General features: G+C 44.2%; 1 protein-coding gene across 3 annotated transcripts in view; it reads right to left on the bottom strand.

Moving 5' to 3' along the window:
- Positions 1-18033, bottom strand: part of HDAC9 (histone deacetylase 9) — a 689984-nt gene that overhangs the window by 429942 nt on the left and 242009 nt on the right. Inside the window, exons 1-2 of one of the 3 annotated variants that reach the window (XM_060248615.1) lie at positions 17518-17804; positions 16736-16798 (exon numbers count right to left, since the gene is read on the bottom strand). In XM_060248615.1, coding sequence (XP_060104598.1) covers positions 16736-16757 — 22 coding nt within the window. In that variant the 5' untranslated portion in view covers positions 16758-16798; positions 17518-17804. Of the gene's footprint in view, positions 1-16329; positions 16409-16735; positions 16799-17517; positions 17805-18033 lie in introns of those variants that run through there. The other 2 variants (XM_060248614.1, XM_060248617.1) reach the window with 2 other exon arrangements.

The following is an 18033-nucleotide window of genomic DNA, read 5'->3' as shown; positions in this document are numbered from 1 at the left end:
TGTTTCAATTTGGTCTTCTTCCTCTGTTCAAACAACATAGAACTATACCCCCAGGACATCTCATTTTAGTCAAAAATGGTGGAGATATTGTCATATCCACTACCAAACACACATCTGAAACAATATCATTGCCCCCTTGACAAGCAGTTATCATTATTCTGTCAGTGAGAAGGAATCTGTGGTCTTTCTTCACTGTTACTCTCCTTTATTTAAACTACTACAAATAACTCAAAAATGACAGAATGCTCTGTCTATAAATAATCATTCCGGTGTAGAGTTATATTAGGAGGTAACTCAGATGGCATGATAACGCCTAACCGACTAATCTTAGACCTGACATGCCATAAGATATAAATAAACTCAGCTAAGAATAACTGACCCAGAGGAGTCTGCCTGCTCCACAGAAAACTCTGCTTTAGATTAGCATCCAATACAAAATAATTTATGTTATTATGCCACCAGACTGCTTTAGAAGGATATAATGGAAGACATGGAAAAGGCATAATAAAATATTTAAAAAAAACAAAATTAAGATGGTAGACCATATCTAGGTAGTCTAAATTGACATGCTGTAGATTTGCACGACAAACAACCTTGTTCCACTGAAATGACTGAATGTGCATTTATACATACAAAACTCTATAGAACAATGCCCCACCACTACCAAGAATGTGCATTAATGTTTTTGTAAGTATTAAGTTATTTTCCTTCTTACAGAATTTGCTTTCAAATATTATGCAAAAACATGAAAAAGAAAATCAAATTATTTTTTGAAAACTCCTCTGTTTAATCCCAAAGGACAACCCTAATGCTCAGGGCTAGTAACTTTTTCTTATCTCATTGGTCCCCACAGCAAACCTGAAAGGTAGGTTACTATTTCTGTATTCCTGTTTTACATAGAACAAAGCAGGTCTGCATTTCTGTTACAAAGACACAACACTATACAAGCTTTTGAGTAGGGTTGTGCATTCAGCTGTATCTGAGCTGAAAAATATCTTAACCATGGGGTTTTTTTTAAAGCAAAATTCAGATCAGAGAATCAGATCAGCTACTGCTATAGCTGATCCCAAATAAAGCTGGGTTATTTGGGGGGGGGCAGAGGGGGGGTGCTTTTGGGGTATATTTGGCTACACTAGATAGCTAGTGGTAGAGAGGTTTAAAGGGCTGCAGAGAGACTTTCAGTTTTCCTCTAGGGCTCTTTCTTGCATTTTGCTCTGGTATCCAGGGCAACAGGAGGGAAGGGGAAGAGGCATCTCTGCAGCCCAATGAAAAAACGCATCTTACGGGGAGCTGTAGTGCCCTAGAACCAATCACTGAAATGCTTTTGCAAATAGCATTGTATTGCAGGTTTGCAACTTGCAAGGTTGTTGAGTTCAAACGTAAAGTCCAACTAAGTAACCACCTTGCTTTCCCCACCCATTTCCCAGGGAACAGGAGGGAGGGAAAAAGGAGCACTGGCAATTTGGCAAATATGATTTCAAGTTAAGGGGAACACTGATCTTTAGCCAATTGCAGAAGTTTGTTCTTTTTTGAAGGAAAAAAGAAGAGATTAGATTTATACCCTGTCCTTTACTACCTGAAGGAATCTCAGAGCAGTTTACAGTCTCCTTTCCCTTCCCCTTCCCACAACAGACACCCTGTGTGGTAGGTGGAGCTGAGAGAGTTATCCCAGAAATACTTTTGAACAGAACAACTCTGTAAGAACCTGTGACTGACTCAAGGTCACATCAGCAAGTGCATGAGGAAGAGTGGGAAATCAAACCCAGGTCTCCCAGATAAGAGTTCACACACTTAACCACTATAACCAAACTGGCTCACACTGTTCCAAGTGTGTGCTGCTGGGCATTAGTACATTGCAGCATTTTTGTTGTCCTTGAGAACTCAATATAAACATATGAAGCTGCCTTATACTGAATCAGACCCTTGGTCCATCAAAGTCAGTATTGTCTTCTCAGACTGGCAGTGGCTCTCCAGGGTCTCGAGCTGAGGTTTTTCACACCTATTTGCCTGGACCCTTTTTTGGATTGAACCTGGGACCTTCTGCTTCCCAAGCAGATGCTGTATCACTGAGCCACCGTCCCTCCCTTCCCCATCGCTTAAATTGTCATTCTGTACTTGACATCAGTCCTTTTCAGCTGGCATTTGCTATAATGCGTTGTGCTGCTGGGCACTAATAGGTTGGTGCTGGGTTGCATTATGGGAATTATTGCACTGGTTCTGCTGTCCTTACAACCCCCCCTCCCCCTCATTCAGTCCTGTGCTTGACATCAGCCCTGTTCAGCTGTCATTTGCCACAATGACACTCGGTTCTGCTTCTGAGCACTAGTAGGCTGGCATTGGGTTGTGCTCCTGGGCACTACTGCATTGCAATCCCCCTCCCCCTTGCTTGGATTATGATTCTGTGCTTGACATCAGGTCTGTTGAGCTGGCATTTGCCACAATGGCACTGGGTTCTGCTGCAGGGCACTTGTAGGTTGGCGATGGGGTTTGCAACTGGGCACTAATACATTGCACTGGTTTGCTGACCTTGCAGAAATGCCTCCAACTCAGGTTCTACTTCAGAGACTCTCAGATTTGAGCTTAGTCCTGTGTGTTTTGGCACTGCCACAGTGGCACTTGTTCTGCTGGGCACATTGAACTGGTTCTGCTGTTGGACTTGCAACATGCTCCCCTGACTTAACTTTCCACTGCAAACTTAGAGATTCTCTAGGACATTCTGCTGGGCTTGTATTGCTTTGCTATCCCGCCCGCCATCAGAAACAATGGAGGATGGAGGCACCTTCTCTGGGGACCCATAAAACTGGCACCCTGGTCCAATCTTTTTGAAACTTGGGGATTCTTTTGATGAGAAGTCCCAGAAGCTAAACAGCAGATTTGGTGCATCTCCCTCAAACCTCCCCATCCCCAGAATATTACCAAATTTGAATACCATATTGACCCTGGGATTCAGGAATATTGGGAAATACCAATATTTTGGGGGCCAACAATCCTGAATTTAAAAAAAAAACAACCAACTTTTTTCTTGCACATTTCTACTTTTGAGTCCATCAGGTTAGAATAGTTCCGATGAGCTTGAAAGCTTGCACAATGCTTTGTGTCATTTTGGCTCCCTAATACAGAGTCATAAAATGTGTAACATAATTTTTTTTCTTGTTCTGGATTTTCTGTGGACCAACAAGGTTGTTTACAACTTTTTTTCTGCATTTCTATTAGGGTTGCCAGGCCTAGCGTTTGGGGAGCGCAGGGACATGGATGTATGTGACATCAGTGACATCACTACTTCATTTCAGGGCATGACCTAGAAGTGACAAAGAGTAGCTCTAGGAATCACTGGAAACTCTATGACACAACTCTACTATAGAGCTTCTGACCATTCCTAAAGCTACCCCATTGTCATTTTGGGGTTGTATCAAGAAGCAGAGAACCAATGCAGCTATTTTTTTCATTTATTTTTTCCTGCTACAGCTTGGAGCAATGGTAACAACAAAAACAATCAACCGGAGACTGGCAACCCTTCTGGCCTGAACTGGATAACTTGCTAAATATTGTAGCATGCCCTTAAAAAATAACTCTAAGGGCCATACTACATATTATGTATTCTAATGAGCCAGGTTCAGAGTCCTCAGACCTAACTTGCTTTCTCTGCAACCACAGGGAAACTCTGACGAAGTGCTTTTTAAAGCATTTCAAGGGTCCACTTTGGCTCACAACTATGGCCTGGTAGGGAGAAGTGGCCTCTGCCTTTCCCCATGTCATTTTCCTAAGCCAAAGCATCCAACACCCCAGGGCTGCTCTTCGCCCCACTTGGAGCTGAACATGCAATAAAGTCAAACACTAGATATTAGACTTACTCAGGTCACTTTATACTAGGATAAATCCCAGATATCAGAATTCATCCAAAAAGGGAGTAAGTCAAAACAATTTAGATTTTTGGCTAAATGATATTCAAAAATGCAATCTACTGCTATGTGAAAAATAAATTTGTCGGGTCTATAAAGTAGGGTTGCCAACCTCCAGGTAGTGAAACTATAGGATCTTAGCATATAGCTGTGTAAGTAAAAAAATGCTAAGAGACACCATACATTTTAAACAACAAGACAGTGTAATGTAGAGGTCAGTGGTGTTCTGACCGAGCTTGCACATAGAACTTCAAATAAACAAGAGCATGTAGCAAAAAGATATTCACAGAAGACAGTTCAAAAACAGTCTTTCCAATCACAAGGGAGAAACAATATTCCAGTATTTTTTTTTTTTACACAGGATACTAGTTGCCTGGGCCTGCTGCTAGATAAAAAGATGGCAGCTGTGGTGTTTACCAGTTTCAACTAGTTAGCCAGCTACAGCCCTTCCTGGAGAGAAATGAACTGGCAAGTCTGGTACATGTTCTAGTAACATCTAGACTAAATTACTGCAATACAGTTTTCATGGGTCTGAATAGTTCTGAAACTTCAATCAGTACAGAATGCTGCAGCCAAGAAGTTGACTGGAGTGGGTCATAGGCAATACTCCCTCTAAACTGTGGAGTCTTGTGAGCAAAAATTCTACTTTGTGAGCTACTGGCATTAAAATTTTGAGCTACTACATAAATTAGTTTGCTCTGGGGTCATTTTTCCTTAGCTAAGAAAAATGTGTGAGCTGGAGGCTAAAAAACCATGAGCTAGCTCACATTAATAAATCTTAAGGGAACACTGGTCATTCGACCATACCACTCCAGTCTTGTCTCTTCTATACTGGCTCCCAATTTGTTTCTGAGCCCAATGCAAGTTATCAATGTTGACATTTAAAGCTTGAAGTAGCTTGAGACCAGCTTGAAGTAGCTTGGGACCAGCCTTCCTAATGGACCCTCATTCAATCTTACCAAAGTGCTAAGGTCAACTTCCAAGGCCCTGCTTTTAATACCATGCCTTTGGATATTAGGAGGGTGGCAACCAAACTAAGGAACTGTTCCCCCATTTCTCTAATCTCTTCTTTCACTGTCTTCCACCAGCAGATAAAGCCTTTTTTTTTCCTTCCACCCTCCACCCTACCCTATATTTGAATTACTGTCGTATATGCTTGAAACATGTATTTAAGTTTTGCTTTTATTTTTTTTAAAAAATTATTAAAACATTTATATCCCCCCTTTCCTCTTGGTTCATGGTGGCTTACATTTTTTTTTATAAATTATATTAATAATATATTTCCATAATGTTTTATTTTAACTGTTAGCCACCTTAGTGGCTCTTATTGGACAGAAAGATGATGTAAACATTTTGGAAATAATAAAATAATAAATAATACTAGAGACAATTTCAACATGCCAAGCAGACTTACCTCATGCTAAAGCCTATTTATTGTTCTTGAATGCAGCATTGTGCAACATATTTACACAGATATAATCGCTCAGGGAAAATGTTCAACAAAAATGAAGAAACCACAGATGTTCTCACAAAACCCAAGCCTTACGTGTTTATTTACAAACAGGACATGTTGTGCCTGCTAAACCCGTCTGAAAATCTCTTAGGTGAAAAATACAGATTTCCATAAGGGATGGAATAAGATTATGCATATATTAACTACAGTCCCAAAGTCTGTATAATAACTCTGTACATGACTCACAAAAATACACAGGACTGCCTTATTGATACAAGTGATTTGTTTGCTGGACTTGCAGAATGTGTTATGCTAATATCTGCTCCTGGGGAAAAGCCTTGGAACCCCAGGACTATAATATTTGCTCCTGGGGAAAAGTCTTGGAACCTCAGAACTACAGCCATTATGAATGCATGAATGCTCGGAACCTTTTTGCCAACAACAGAAAAATGTGTTGCATCTGCCAGTTGCTGCTGAAAGAGGAACTGATATAGTCTGTTGCAGTGGCATATAGGGAAGAAAACATATAGACAAGTATTTACATCACAAAAGCAAAACCTCAACCACATCTGCAGATATTCATATGGCAACAGCAGGCTCAAACTGCTACATCAGAACAATGATAGAAGAAGGGATTAAGGGAAATTTGGGGACAGTAGACATCTAAAATATGTAGCATGCTATGACAGCCTTCATCCACTTCCCACCCTCAGAGGCAAGATTTCCCCTCCATTTTTCTTTCCCTTTCTGACTAACAGCACAATCCAGAGGGGGGGAAGTCTTTTAGGAGCAGACAAGCCGCTACATGGGCACAGGAAGGGTTTGCACCAATGTACGACCGGCACCGCCACAGTGGAGGAGAGTTACATGGGTGGGGGGCCGCCTGAGCTCCGCTCCGCCCGAGGGCAGCAGCGTCTGAGAGCTTTACCCGAGCGTGGGCGGAAGTGACGTGGAGCACGGCGTTCAGGTGGAGGAGGGGGTGGAGTTGGGGGCGTGGCCAGGCTTAGGTGGCTTCCTGAGCAGGTTGGCCCATGACATGCCCCCCCCAGAAGGCGCAACGTTACGCCGGCAAAAATAGCGGCGTGTCCCATAGGCACTCATTGAAACCAAAAACAAAGGTCGCCTCTGCTGCTGGGGAAGCTCGCAAACCCCTCAGGGAGCGGCGTGATTGCCTCACCAATCTCCTCGTGCCTTGGGCTGATGAGCCCCCTCCCCAGCACCCAATTGCAGTCTCCCCCCTCCTAGAAATACTTCCGCTCTGGCCTTGTACAACCCAGTTGTTAGGGAGATGAGCACGTGGCGGGAAACTCTGCAAGCGAGCTCCTGGCCATACAGACTTCGAGTGAGGGACAGGCAGGCATGTTGGTGATGGGTTTTGCACTGCACGGTTCCTTTGACAGTATCTTTGACTTGCGAGGGAGAGAGAGAGGTCTCTTCCAGGTCTCCACAGGTTCCAGGCTCCTGGAGGCTCTGCATGCGAGGACTATCGGCCATGGCTGGGTAAGTTCCACTGCCCCCCCCCAGCCTCCCCTCCTGTTGCTCTCGACCACTTGGTGTGCGAGCGTCTCTGGCACTTGAACCAGGCAGTGGGCTCCTGCAGGGGGCATTTGCTGACCCCGCTCCCCTGTGCTGCCACCTGCTCCCTTCCCTTGGTCTGCCCTCTGCCACGTTCCCCACTCCTGGCAGGACACAGGGTGTGTGTGTGTGCCAGCTGCCTCATTGAGGGGAGGTGGGTCAGAGACTGTCCCTTTAAGAGAGCACCCAGCTGAAATGCAGCCTGTTCTTCCAGTTGCCGCCCCTGCAGGTGCTTTTGATCTCTCTCACCATTTTGCAGGTGGGATTCCAACACAGAGGCTTCCGTGTGTGTTGCTCCACTGCCTGGCCACTCCCTTAGCTGTTTCTGCCCACCACTCTGAATGGAGCCCCGCCCACGGTGAGACTGCCCAGCACACACCAGGGAGACTGTTGCACTCTGTTCCGGAAAAATAAAGTCTGAGCTGTGCCCTCTGTTGTCTCTCCTGCTTGGCATGTGCTGCATGTTCCCTGGGCAACCCCCCCCCCTCTGTCAGTGGCCTCTCTGAGGGAATGCCTGGGAGGGTGGGCAGACTTGGTTGGGGGAGAACGGTCTATGAGCCGCCACGCTGCTCCCCATGTGGCTGGACAGGGAAGGAGAGTGCCGTACCTCAGCCTGCCCAGGCTGACAGCCTACCCGACCCCACAGGGTTGTTGTGTGCAGAGCACTAACAGGGGGCTGATGAAGTGGACTCAGAGTTTTGTGGCTGATGCACTCGCACTCTGAGTTCTGCAGCCCCTGGGGGAGGTGTTCCATGCAGATAGCAGGGGGCGTCAGGGCAACACAGGGGGTCTCTGGGGGGGGGTGTCTGCTGCTGGTCTGCTCACTCCCAGACACACATTCTAGCCGCTGCCTATGATAGCGAACTCCTGCACTTGGTACTTCCTGCTTGTCTGCCTGCCATTGGCAGAGTCTCTGACGGCAGAAGGGTGTGAGGGGACTGACGGCTTCTCCATGGTCCCGTGCGGGCCTATCTGGCCCCCACCCCCACCTCGCCACCAAGCCAGGCTTCTTGTGCACGCATGCCAAGCCTCTCTCCTGTTCCCTCCCCGTGTTGGTGGGACGTCTCTCCTTTGCCAGCCTCACTTTTCTTCCCTCCCCATGTTGGTGGGACATCTCTACTTTGCCAGCCTCACTCCTGTTCCCTCCCCATGTTGGTGGGATGTCTCTCCTTTGCCTTTGATGGTCTGCCCATCATTGGCTCCATTCTCTGTTTGGGGGCGGATTGGGGATGGCTATCAGCCTTTCTGGGGTCGCCTCTCCCCATCCCTGACTTTATTTGAGTATTTTCTAACTCTTTTGGTTTCCAGAAGGCTGGTGCACTCTTTCCAGTACTCAAACCCCTTTCTTGAAACACCAGTACTCATATTGAGTTTTTAACTGATTTTACGATCTCCAAGGGCAGTTTCTAACCACACCAGACCAGGAATCTCTACACTCTCTTCAGAGCTAACTCTGTTTGACTGAGTAGGGAATTTTCTTCTTTCTCTAGAAAATCTATCCCCTTTCCTTTGCCTACTTCTTGAACTTCCTTGACAACTTTCCTCCAGTTCTCCATCTGTGTTAAACTGCTGTTAGCTAAGACTGAAATCAGACCCAACTCCATCAAGGCAGAAATCTGACTTGACTCTCCTCAGCATGCAGCTCTTAAGCCTGTCTATGCTCAGCTGATGCTAACCAATCAGATTACTTGGAGGAACTTATCACTCTAGGCTCTCTGCTTCTGTGAAGAATCGCTGCTCAGTCTTCTGGCTAAAATCAAGTGGAGTGTAGTTTCTGTGAAGAATTAAACCTTCACAGTCCTTTAGTTACTTGTACAGCACTTCTAAACTTCTTCAAAGTGCAGTCCATCACACATGCACACATGATGCTACTTCTGATATTGAGTCAGATAATTCAGTCTGACTGACAGCAACTCTCCAGGGATTTAGATTCACATCACCTACTGCCTGATCCTTCCAACTGGAGTTTCTAGGGACTGCACTGGAGACCTTTGGCATGGAAAAAAGATACTATAACACTGAGCCCCGGCCCCTACTCCCCAATATGAGATCTATAAAATGCGTAATCTCCCAATGGAAAACAAGGAATTGCCCAGTAGATAATGTCTTAAAAAATTAAAATAAGACATGGCATGCACCTGAAGCAAAACTGTAAGAGATTTACTGGAATTATTGGACACTCAGTTGTTTTTCTCCCTCTCCCTCAAACCATATACAGTTAGGTAGGTTTACAGCATTGATGAGGTTTACAGCATTTTGTGGGACCAACATGCTATTCCCATCATGAAAATCAGGGCTCTTTTTCTAGCAGGAGCTTCTCTGCATATTAGGCCACGTCCTCTGATGTAGCCAATCCTCCAAGAGCTTACAGTAGGTCATGTACTAACATCCCTCTAAGCTCTTGGAGGATTGGCTACATCAGGGGGACATGGCCTAATATGCAGAGGAGCTCCTGCTAGAAAAAGAGCCCTGATGAAAATATTATTTGCCTTCTGAAGAGAATGTCAGCTTGAACTTAAGCGACCTGGAAAAGAGTCCTGAATCTAGCAAAACTCACTAAAGATGTAGGTGGGGTGTGTGTGACTGGTTCACCTGCTTGAGCCACCTGAAGATACTTGGTTGGCTGGAATATTTCTGTAATACATCCATGCTTCATCAATGTCTTGAGTTGCTTTGGTGCTGTCAACTTGACCCAGGTATGGGATTAGATGGGCATTCACTGCCACTCTATTTGTTTGAATCCACCTGTGATCAACAAGATATGTGGCCTTCTTCTTTCAACAATGCTTGCAACGACCACAACATACTTCCTACTACTTTGCCCTTCCTTTGCACAACCACTAATATTTTCAGAAGCTTTAAAATTTGTGCAAGTCTGCACTGTCCAAGAGTTAAGATCAAGGGACATCTGGTTGTTTGACTGCCACTTTTAAGATTACTATTGTGAAAAACATTGTAAGAAGAATCTAGGATCCCCCCTTATTGTTTATTAGGAATTCATTTTATCTCTAAAATAATAGACACTTGACAAAGTTATTCTGATTAACATTTTTCCTACTGGCAAACATTGCATGGCATTAAGAGAGAGAGCAAGTTTACAGCAACATCTTTAATAATCCCATTATCATGCAGTAGCCTGTATGCGTCTTTCTTTGGCGCCTGTCTAGAATGTCCTATTCATAACCTGACTTTTGATTGGTACCTATCCAGTTCATCCCATTCATAATATGCCCTGCAGGGTGAGAGGCAAACAGAGGAAGCAGTAATTAAGGGAATTCTAGAAGTGCTGCTTCAGATGACAGCAATATTTCATGACCCTCATAGCCTCAGAAACTCCTGCGACAGCTTAGTTTGTGAACAAGTATCAAATGCCAACTAGATCTGTATATATATGTTTCTGTACTACTTATTTAAGACTCTGCAATTCAAATAGAATATATTTAAAGAGAGAGGTCTAAGCTGAGGAATGTTTGTGGTTTATTTAAGGCTTTGTGACTTAAATAGAATCTATTTAGTTCATGCTTAATTTGAGTTTATTCTGTACTTTTTATGTTTTACAGTAGGTGATGAAGATATTCCAGGTTGCCTTCAGTAAATATTATCTACACCAGGGTTTCCCAAACTCCCCCCCCCAGTGGCCCATTTCTCCTTTGTGGCCCACTAAAATTTGGGGGTGGAGCCAGGAGACTTTGGGAGTGGAACCAGGATACAGGAAATGATGTACAAACAAGTCTAAAACTCTTAGGAAAGGTAGGAGAATAGTGGGATTCTGAAATGCAATTTTAAAAATAAAACATTAAGAAAAAGCACAAGGACCACACAGCAGAAAAATAAAAATATAAAATGGTCTTAGCCTGGGAAAACATGAAATGGCAGGGCATTTCAAGCTTCTCCCCCCCCCCCCAGGTCTACTCGGATTAGCAATGACAAGGAAGGAAGGAAGGAAGGAAGGAAGGAAGGAAGGAAGGAAGGAAGGAAGGAAGGAAGGAAGGAAGGAAGGAAGGAAGGAAGGAAGGAAGGGGAAAAGACTGACTGACAGAAAGAGAGAGAGAAGGAGAGGATGGAAGACAGGGAGAAAGACTGACAGAAAGAGGGGGAGAGAGAGAGAGAGAGAGAGAAGGGAAAAAGGCAGGGGAAAAGAAAGAAAGAGAGAGAGAAAGAGAGAGAGAAAGAAAGAGAGAGAAAGAAAGAGAGAAAGAGAGAGAGAAAGAGAGAGAGAAAAAAAGAGAGAGAGAGAAAAAGAGAGAGAAAGAAAGAAAGAAAGAAAGAAAGAAAGAAAGAAAGAAAGAAAGAAAGAAAGAAAGAAAGAAAGAAAGAAAGAAAGAAAGAAAGAAAGAGAGAAAGAAAGAAAGAGAGAAAGAAAGAAAGAGAAAGAAAGAGAGAAAGAAAGAAAGAAAGAGAGAAAGAGAGAAAGAAAGAGAGAGAGAAAGAGAGAAAGAAAGAGAGAAAGAGAGAGAGAGAGAGAGAGAAAGAAAGAAAGAAAGAAAGAAAGAAAGAAAGAAAGAAAGAAAGAAAGAAAGAAAGAAAGAAAGAAAGAAAGAAAGAAAGAAAGAAAGAAAGAAAGAAGGAGAGAGTTGGAAACAAATATAGAAAAGAAGAAAAAAGAAAGAGAAAGGAAATAGGAAGGAAGGAAGGAAGCAAAAGGGAGGGAAGGAGTGAAAGAAAGGAGGAACAAAAGGAAGAAAGAAAAGAAAGGAAAAGAAAAGAAAAGAAAAACAGAAAGAAATGGGATGGGAGCAACTCACCTTTAAAACTGCTCACTCTCACCATGCAGCTGACTCTCCCACCGCCGCCTCCCTCCCTTCCCCACCGCAGGTCAATTTCAGGCTGTAAAGTCTCCCCCCCACACACACACCTGATTGGTGGGAAATCAGGCCACGGAGCCCTCAACACCAGGCAGTGGGGCCTCCCGTCCCCTGGCCACCCCCGCCTCTCCCCACATTGTGCCTCCCCCCCCATGGCGTTGCACCCTTCCACGCCTCCTTCTCCCTCCCTTCCCCATTGATGGTGCTGTGTAGATCAGTGTTTCCAATAGCAGGGTTGAGACCCGGCACCGGGCCACGGAGCCCTCAACACTGGCCTGCAGGGCCTCCCAACCCTGGCTGCCTCCCACCTCCTCCCACATCACACCTCCCCCCATGGCATCGCATCCCTCTGTGCCTCCTTCTCCCTCCCTTCTCCACTGCAGGCAGGTCAATTTCATGCAGTGTAAAGCCCCCTCCCCCCGACCAATGGCCGGATTGGTGGGAAATTGGTGCGGAGCTCACTCCGCACTGGGCCAAGCCAGCAGCAGCTCAAACAGGCTGCAGCTGAAAAGGGTGCGTGGTTCCTCCCTTGCCGGCACTTCCTGGATGGGAAGGAAGTGCTGGCAAGGGAGGAGCCACACGCCCTTTTCAGCTGTGGTCTGTTTGAGCTGCCTCCGGCTGGCCCAGCGCGGAGTGAGCTCTGCTCCAATTTCCCACTGATCGGTTGGAGGGGGGGGCTTTACGCAGTATGAAATTGACCTGCCTGCAGTGGAGAAGGGAGGGAGAAGGAGGCACAGAGGGATGCGATGCCGTGGGGGGAGGCGTGATGTGGGAGGAGGTGGGAGGCAGCCAGGGATGGGAGGCCCTGCAGCCCAGTGTTGAGGGCTCCGTGGCCCGGTGCCGGGTCTCAACCCTGCTATTGGGAACACTGATCTACACAGCACCATCAATGCATGAAGCATTTCATAGAAAAACCAACAAGCACACAAACAATTAGGGCTCTGACAATTAGGGAGCTTACATGCAGTTCTACAACAGGCAGACATGCAGAAAAATGAAAAACAAACAAACAAACCATTTTTTAAAATTGGCAGCAATCTTAAACACAATGATACTGAAAGAAGGCCCTGTGATTTCATGGGAACATATTTCAAAAAGGAGATCCTCTGGAATATAACTGATCTCCATGCTACCGATAGGGTTGCCAGCAGTGTTCCCTCTAAGCTGAGTTAGTGTGAGCTAACTCACAGTTTTTTAGCCTCCAACTCATACATTTTTGTCTTAGCTCAGGAAAAATGGCCCCAGAGCAAACTAATTTATGCAGTAGCTCACAACTTTAATGTCAGTAGCTCACAAAGTAGAATTTTTGCTCACAAGACTCCACAGCTTAGAGGGAGTATTGGTTGCCAGGTCCTTGTGTCCTAACAGGTGAGTGGGAGGGAGATTTCTGGGAGTGAGGGACAGGGCAACGTTACCATGTGTGATGTTCCCAACATGATGATGTCACACGGAAGTGACATCACCATGCCAGGGATATCACACAGTGACACTCCAGTATTTTGGGCAAAACTCTATGGTTATGCAGAACATGGCTGCTTTGGAGACTGGACTCTATGGTATTATACCCCACTGAGGCCTCTCCCCTCACCAAACCCTGTCCTCTCCAGCCCCCACTCCCAAATCCCCAGGAATTTCCCAGCCTGGAGATTGCAACCCAAATTTCAAAGGAAGCATACTCAGGATCATAGCATAAGAAAATAAGCAGCTGTAGAAAACAAACATATCTATGCTTCAATGCATGGTCATTCAGACTATAGCTTTTATACCAGCTGAACACCACTCCAACATGCATTTAGCATATGATAGCTAGCAGTCGTATTCACTATGCTTTCTTGCACAAGAGTATACAAAAGCTATAAAGGCTACATAAAAGGAATGTACAGATCTTCAAGTTATCTCTGTAGTTGTTAAAACTCTGTTAGATGGTTTGCCTACTGCAAGAAAAGCAGAACTAACAGCTGAAAACTGAAGTTAAAAAGGCACAAACAGCTTGTGAGGGTCCTTGGAAATCCCTTCCACCCTATACTAGGACGTGATGATGGGATACACATACCAAATCCATCCACTCTATATTGAGCAGTCTGTAGCCATCAGCCCCGTGTCTGCCTGGGCATCTTCCAAGAGAGACAGTGGAAGCAGAAAGCATGCAGCAACCCAGAAACAGCAGGCAAGCACTTTGGCAGTTGCCAGGCAACCCCACATGCTTTCTCCTCTTGCTACCTTCCTCAAGTGGAGCCTGAAGGTTTTTAGACTAGCTGTGTGTGCAATGCTAGTGGCAAAAGAGACCATAGGTCACTCCATTTGCCAATTGCCATTCTTTTGCTAGCAACCCTTGTCAGTTTCAGTCCTCTATACCTTTAGTGTCCTTTGCTACCCCTTTCCTTCCTGCTACTCCATCCAGTCTCACTTATTAGCACCTTTTTTGTAATCTCTTCTTTCACAGTCTTCTCTTTTTCTGTATTATCTCCAATTTTGCTCTGCTAATTCCTATTCTTCCTAATCTATTGACATTCATAGGACTCTCCTGCCACCTTTGAGAGATACAAACTCCCTTAAAAACATTATTAAAGTGGGCACTAGAGAGTCCACAAGGGGAGCATAATCCTAAACATGCTATTTTTCCTCCTTTCTCTGTGTAATCTTAAACTTTACAGTAAACAACTAACACATAAATTGACCTTACACTGGAGGTCCTTCACATTAACTTAAGGATAAGTGCTTGCAACTACAGGCTTTGTTTTCGTAGTACTAAGAAGTCATGAACTGATGCTTATAGTTCTGCCTGGCATAGACTACAGGAGTCATGTGACTGTAATATATCCCTATTTCTATATATAGATATAATAATTCTTCATAAACCAACAGATTTGAGGAGAAATGGATACCTCTGATTTTTTATTATTAGATTAAGATTGTGTGTGTGTGTACACACACACAAAGAAACTATTATTCTCTTAAACTAGAAAGTCTTATTCATTTTTAATAATCTATGGCTTCCATGTACTTAACCTAAATTTAAAACCATGGTTTCAACTGGAGTAACTCTGTATGGGATTGCACTGTTACAGCTGCTAGAGTTAAGAGTGCATGTCAAACAGGAACAGCTAACCTTTGAGTATAATGGATGGATTCCCAAATGCATTTGGTATCATGTTGTTATGCCTTAGTGCTATCAAAGTCTGCAAAGCTGCATCTTTCTGATACAGCAGCTGTAAAGTACAAAATCAGATCATTTCAAATGAAGAAACTTCTCAATATTTTCAATTTTACAATGCCAAATACACTTCTGACTTGCTTCTTTTTGCAGCTTGTTATGAGGTACAGCCTCATCAGATCTTTGAGGCAGAATGTACTATTTCAGTCTATGGCCCCCACTCTCCTCATCTAAAAACCACAAGAAACAATAATCACAGGCTGTGCAATAAATGACAATTGACTTCTTTATGGTCAGAGAGGCCTTCTCCCTTTAACTGAGGCACTGCAGTCAGAAATCAACAGATATGAGTAGGTATGCTAGGAAAGCATTTGCTGCTAATTTGTGCTTGCTATGCATTTGTTAAAGGCATGGAAACAAAGCTAAGCACAATAAGCGTGTCATGAGTCACACTTTGAGCCTACAAAACAAAACAAGAGGCATCAGCTGTTAGAGGCACCAGGCAGTATATCCTGTCCCTTACACTTCTGGCTTAAGCTGCCCATTGAACATATCCTCTGAAATTACCCATGAGTCCATCTCCAGGCTTAGTTTTACCTACCAAACAAGAAGGGCAACAGGTGATCAAGTCACAGCTATTTTGGAACCTTATCACCAGGTGCCCTGGCAGTAAGAACATTATAACGGGCAGGTTGTCAACCAAACCTTTCTTTTCCCTGCAGAAAATTACACTTGCGAGCCACTTGAAGGTTTGAATAAGAGTATGCAACTGATCCAACAGACCAGATCAGCAAGCTTTAAGCAATTAAAAATGAATGACAAAGAGAACTGCAGCTATGGCACAAAGCAGCTAACTTCATTATAATCAAACAACATTATAAACTCGATTGGATCACATTAGTCCAAACAAGGACAGCTACTGAAGCTTGCATTCCAGACTATTTGCATATTTATTAATATCTTAATTGTATTATGAAACACAATTTCTCTGTAATTTTTTCAACCCCAAAATCAGTTGCTATGTTTTTCCACAGATCACATGAACAGGCATCACAGAAGCCAGCCAAATTATCAAAAAGAAAAGAAAAGAATTAACAGCAGCTCTATGACTACTTCTTTGAAACACCGACCTGCTTCTACTCCTTTCAGATTGTCATCCCAGCTAACATTTGAATACTCCTAAATACTTTTAAAAGTAACTGAAATGAACAGCAAATTGATACAAATAGATTAACTTTACAGTAACCTTTCAAGACACCATTAAGGTATCCAAAAAGTTGTCTCTGCATTATTGTGATGTTTTCAGACATACCATTACTTTTGGAACTACACTGCACGACAAAAGAATAAAACCATTTCTCCCTTCCAATTCTGCTGGTAGCTATTAGCATTGGTACTCATGCAAACAAGTAACATACAACAAAGTAGTTTTAAGATTCCAACCTGGTCCCAAAACTGTAAGTATATATACTCAGAAGTAAACATCACTGATTTGGATTGATCTTGGTGTGCTGAGGATTGCAACCAAAAGACTCACATCCAAATGTGTATCAGACTACAACTCAGCAACCTCCCCTCCCATCACAGACATGAAAGGAAACATGCAAGAAAGGACATTTGCATTACTTCTGCTGCTTGGAAGTGGGAAACAAAAGCCACAAAAGAAGAGCAGGAGGGTAACCTAATTGTGTTGTGAAGCTGCTCCCTGAACAAGAAGCTGAAAACGAAAGGGGGGGGGGGGATGACAGATCCCAGCTCTGCAGACAGCAAGTTCTCCATTGGTGACAGGTTTATTTCCTAAAGAAATCAAGAGATCTCAAGGCAGAGAGTCAATGTAGGGTCTCCTTACCTGAGCTGATCATGCTGTGCATTCTTTGCTGAGCCAGGAGCCGTTCACGTCCCGAAACTCCATCTGAGGAAAGACACGATTCACTCTCATCAATTGTCTGCAGCATATCCCAATCAGTCTGCACTTCAGTTACATGAAAGATTCATCACCAGCCGTTTAGAGGCATTGGAAACGACCCCTTTTGCTCTCGTTTCCTCCTCCTTGGGAGGAGGGGATCTTTAAAAATAATACTAATTGCACAAATTATCCAAATGAGATATGCTACTTGTATGCCAAGATTTTTTTTTTAAAAAAAGGCATTAGTTATAACAGCAATCCAGTTTGGAGATCATTCCACCCTGCTGCTACATAATAACAAGAAATAATCTATATATTTGTAAAAGGCATGGCTTATTATGCACCTCTTTGGTTGAAGCGAGCTGTGTTCTGCAAGCCAAGAGCAGGTGGAAGAAGGATATAGCTCTCCCTCAGGTTATTCTTGGGAGGCCAGTGAGAGAAATAAAACCATTTAAAAACAACAACAAGCAAGCCCAGTTTCTAGGGACTTGATTCCCTAGGGGTTTAAGTTTCAATTACTCCCTGCCCTGGCAAGTGTCTCTGTCTCTCCTCTTTTCTTTCCCTCCCTCTGCAAAATTGGCAGCAGGCAGTGTAAGTTCATTTGCATACGGATCAACAACAGCCTGGCCCACAGGCAACAGAAATAGAACAATGGCTGGCTGGAGCCAAAAATAGGTCATGCAGGGCCGGATGATTGGAGCCTGCATGAATGCATTTAAAAATACCTCAGCTAACCCAGCTGGCCAGTCTGTGTCTTTCAAGCGGCAGGTCTCCAAGTGCGATCCCTCAGAAGCGAGTCCCTCAACCTATCGCCAAATCCCCAGTGCCGTGTGTGAGTGTGCCTGTGTGTGCCCATGATTAGCCAGCTTCATTACAGTGCATGCTTCCCCCTCCCCTTTCAGCCAGTCTCTGACAAGAGAGAAAAAAGGGGACCAGAGCCCGCTGGTGGTTCTAAAATAACAAACTGTGGAAGCTTCTGCTCAGAGTGTGGTTTCTGCTTCACCCACGCACAGCAAACCTGGATGTTCTATTTTGGTTGCCTGTTTCTCTGGCTACGCTGCCATTAGTAAGTTGGAGTGCTGCTATCTTGCTGGCACCTTTTACTTGCAGGATATACAGGCAATTGGGGAGGGGGGGGGAGTTGAAGCTGATGGAAAACCATCACATCCCCAAGGAGACAAAAAGGCATCTCACAAAGAATGATACTTTGCTTTTGAAGTGAATTGTTCCCCTTAATGTCA

Source organism: Heteronotia binoei, chromosome 10, assembly GCF_032191835.1.
Source record: "Heteronotia binoei isolate CCM8104 ecotype False Entrance Well chromosome 10, APGP_CSIRO_Hbin_v1, whole genome shotgun sequence".
Lineage (NCBI taxonomy): Eukaryota > Metazoa > Chordata > Lepidosauria > Squamata > Gekkonidae > Heteronotia > Heteronotia binoei.
Note: the sequence above shows the minus strand (reverse complement) of the source record. Positions and strands in the feature narration are given on the sequence as shown.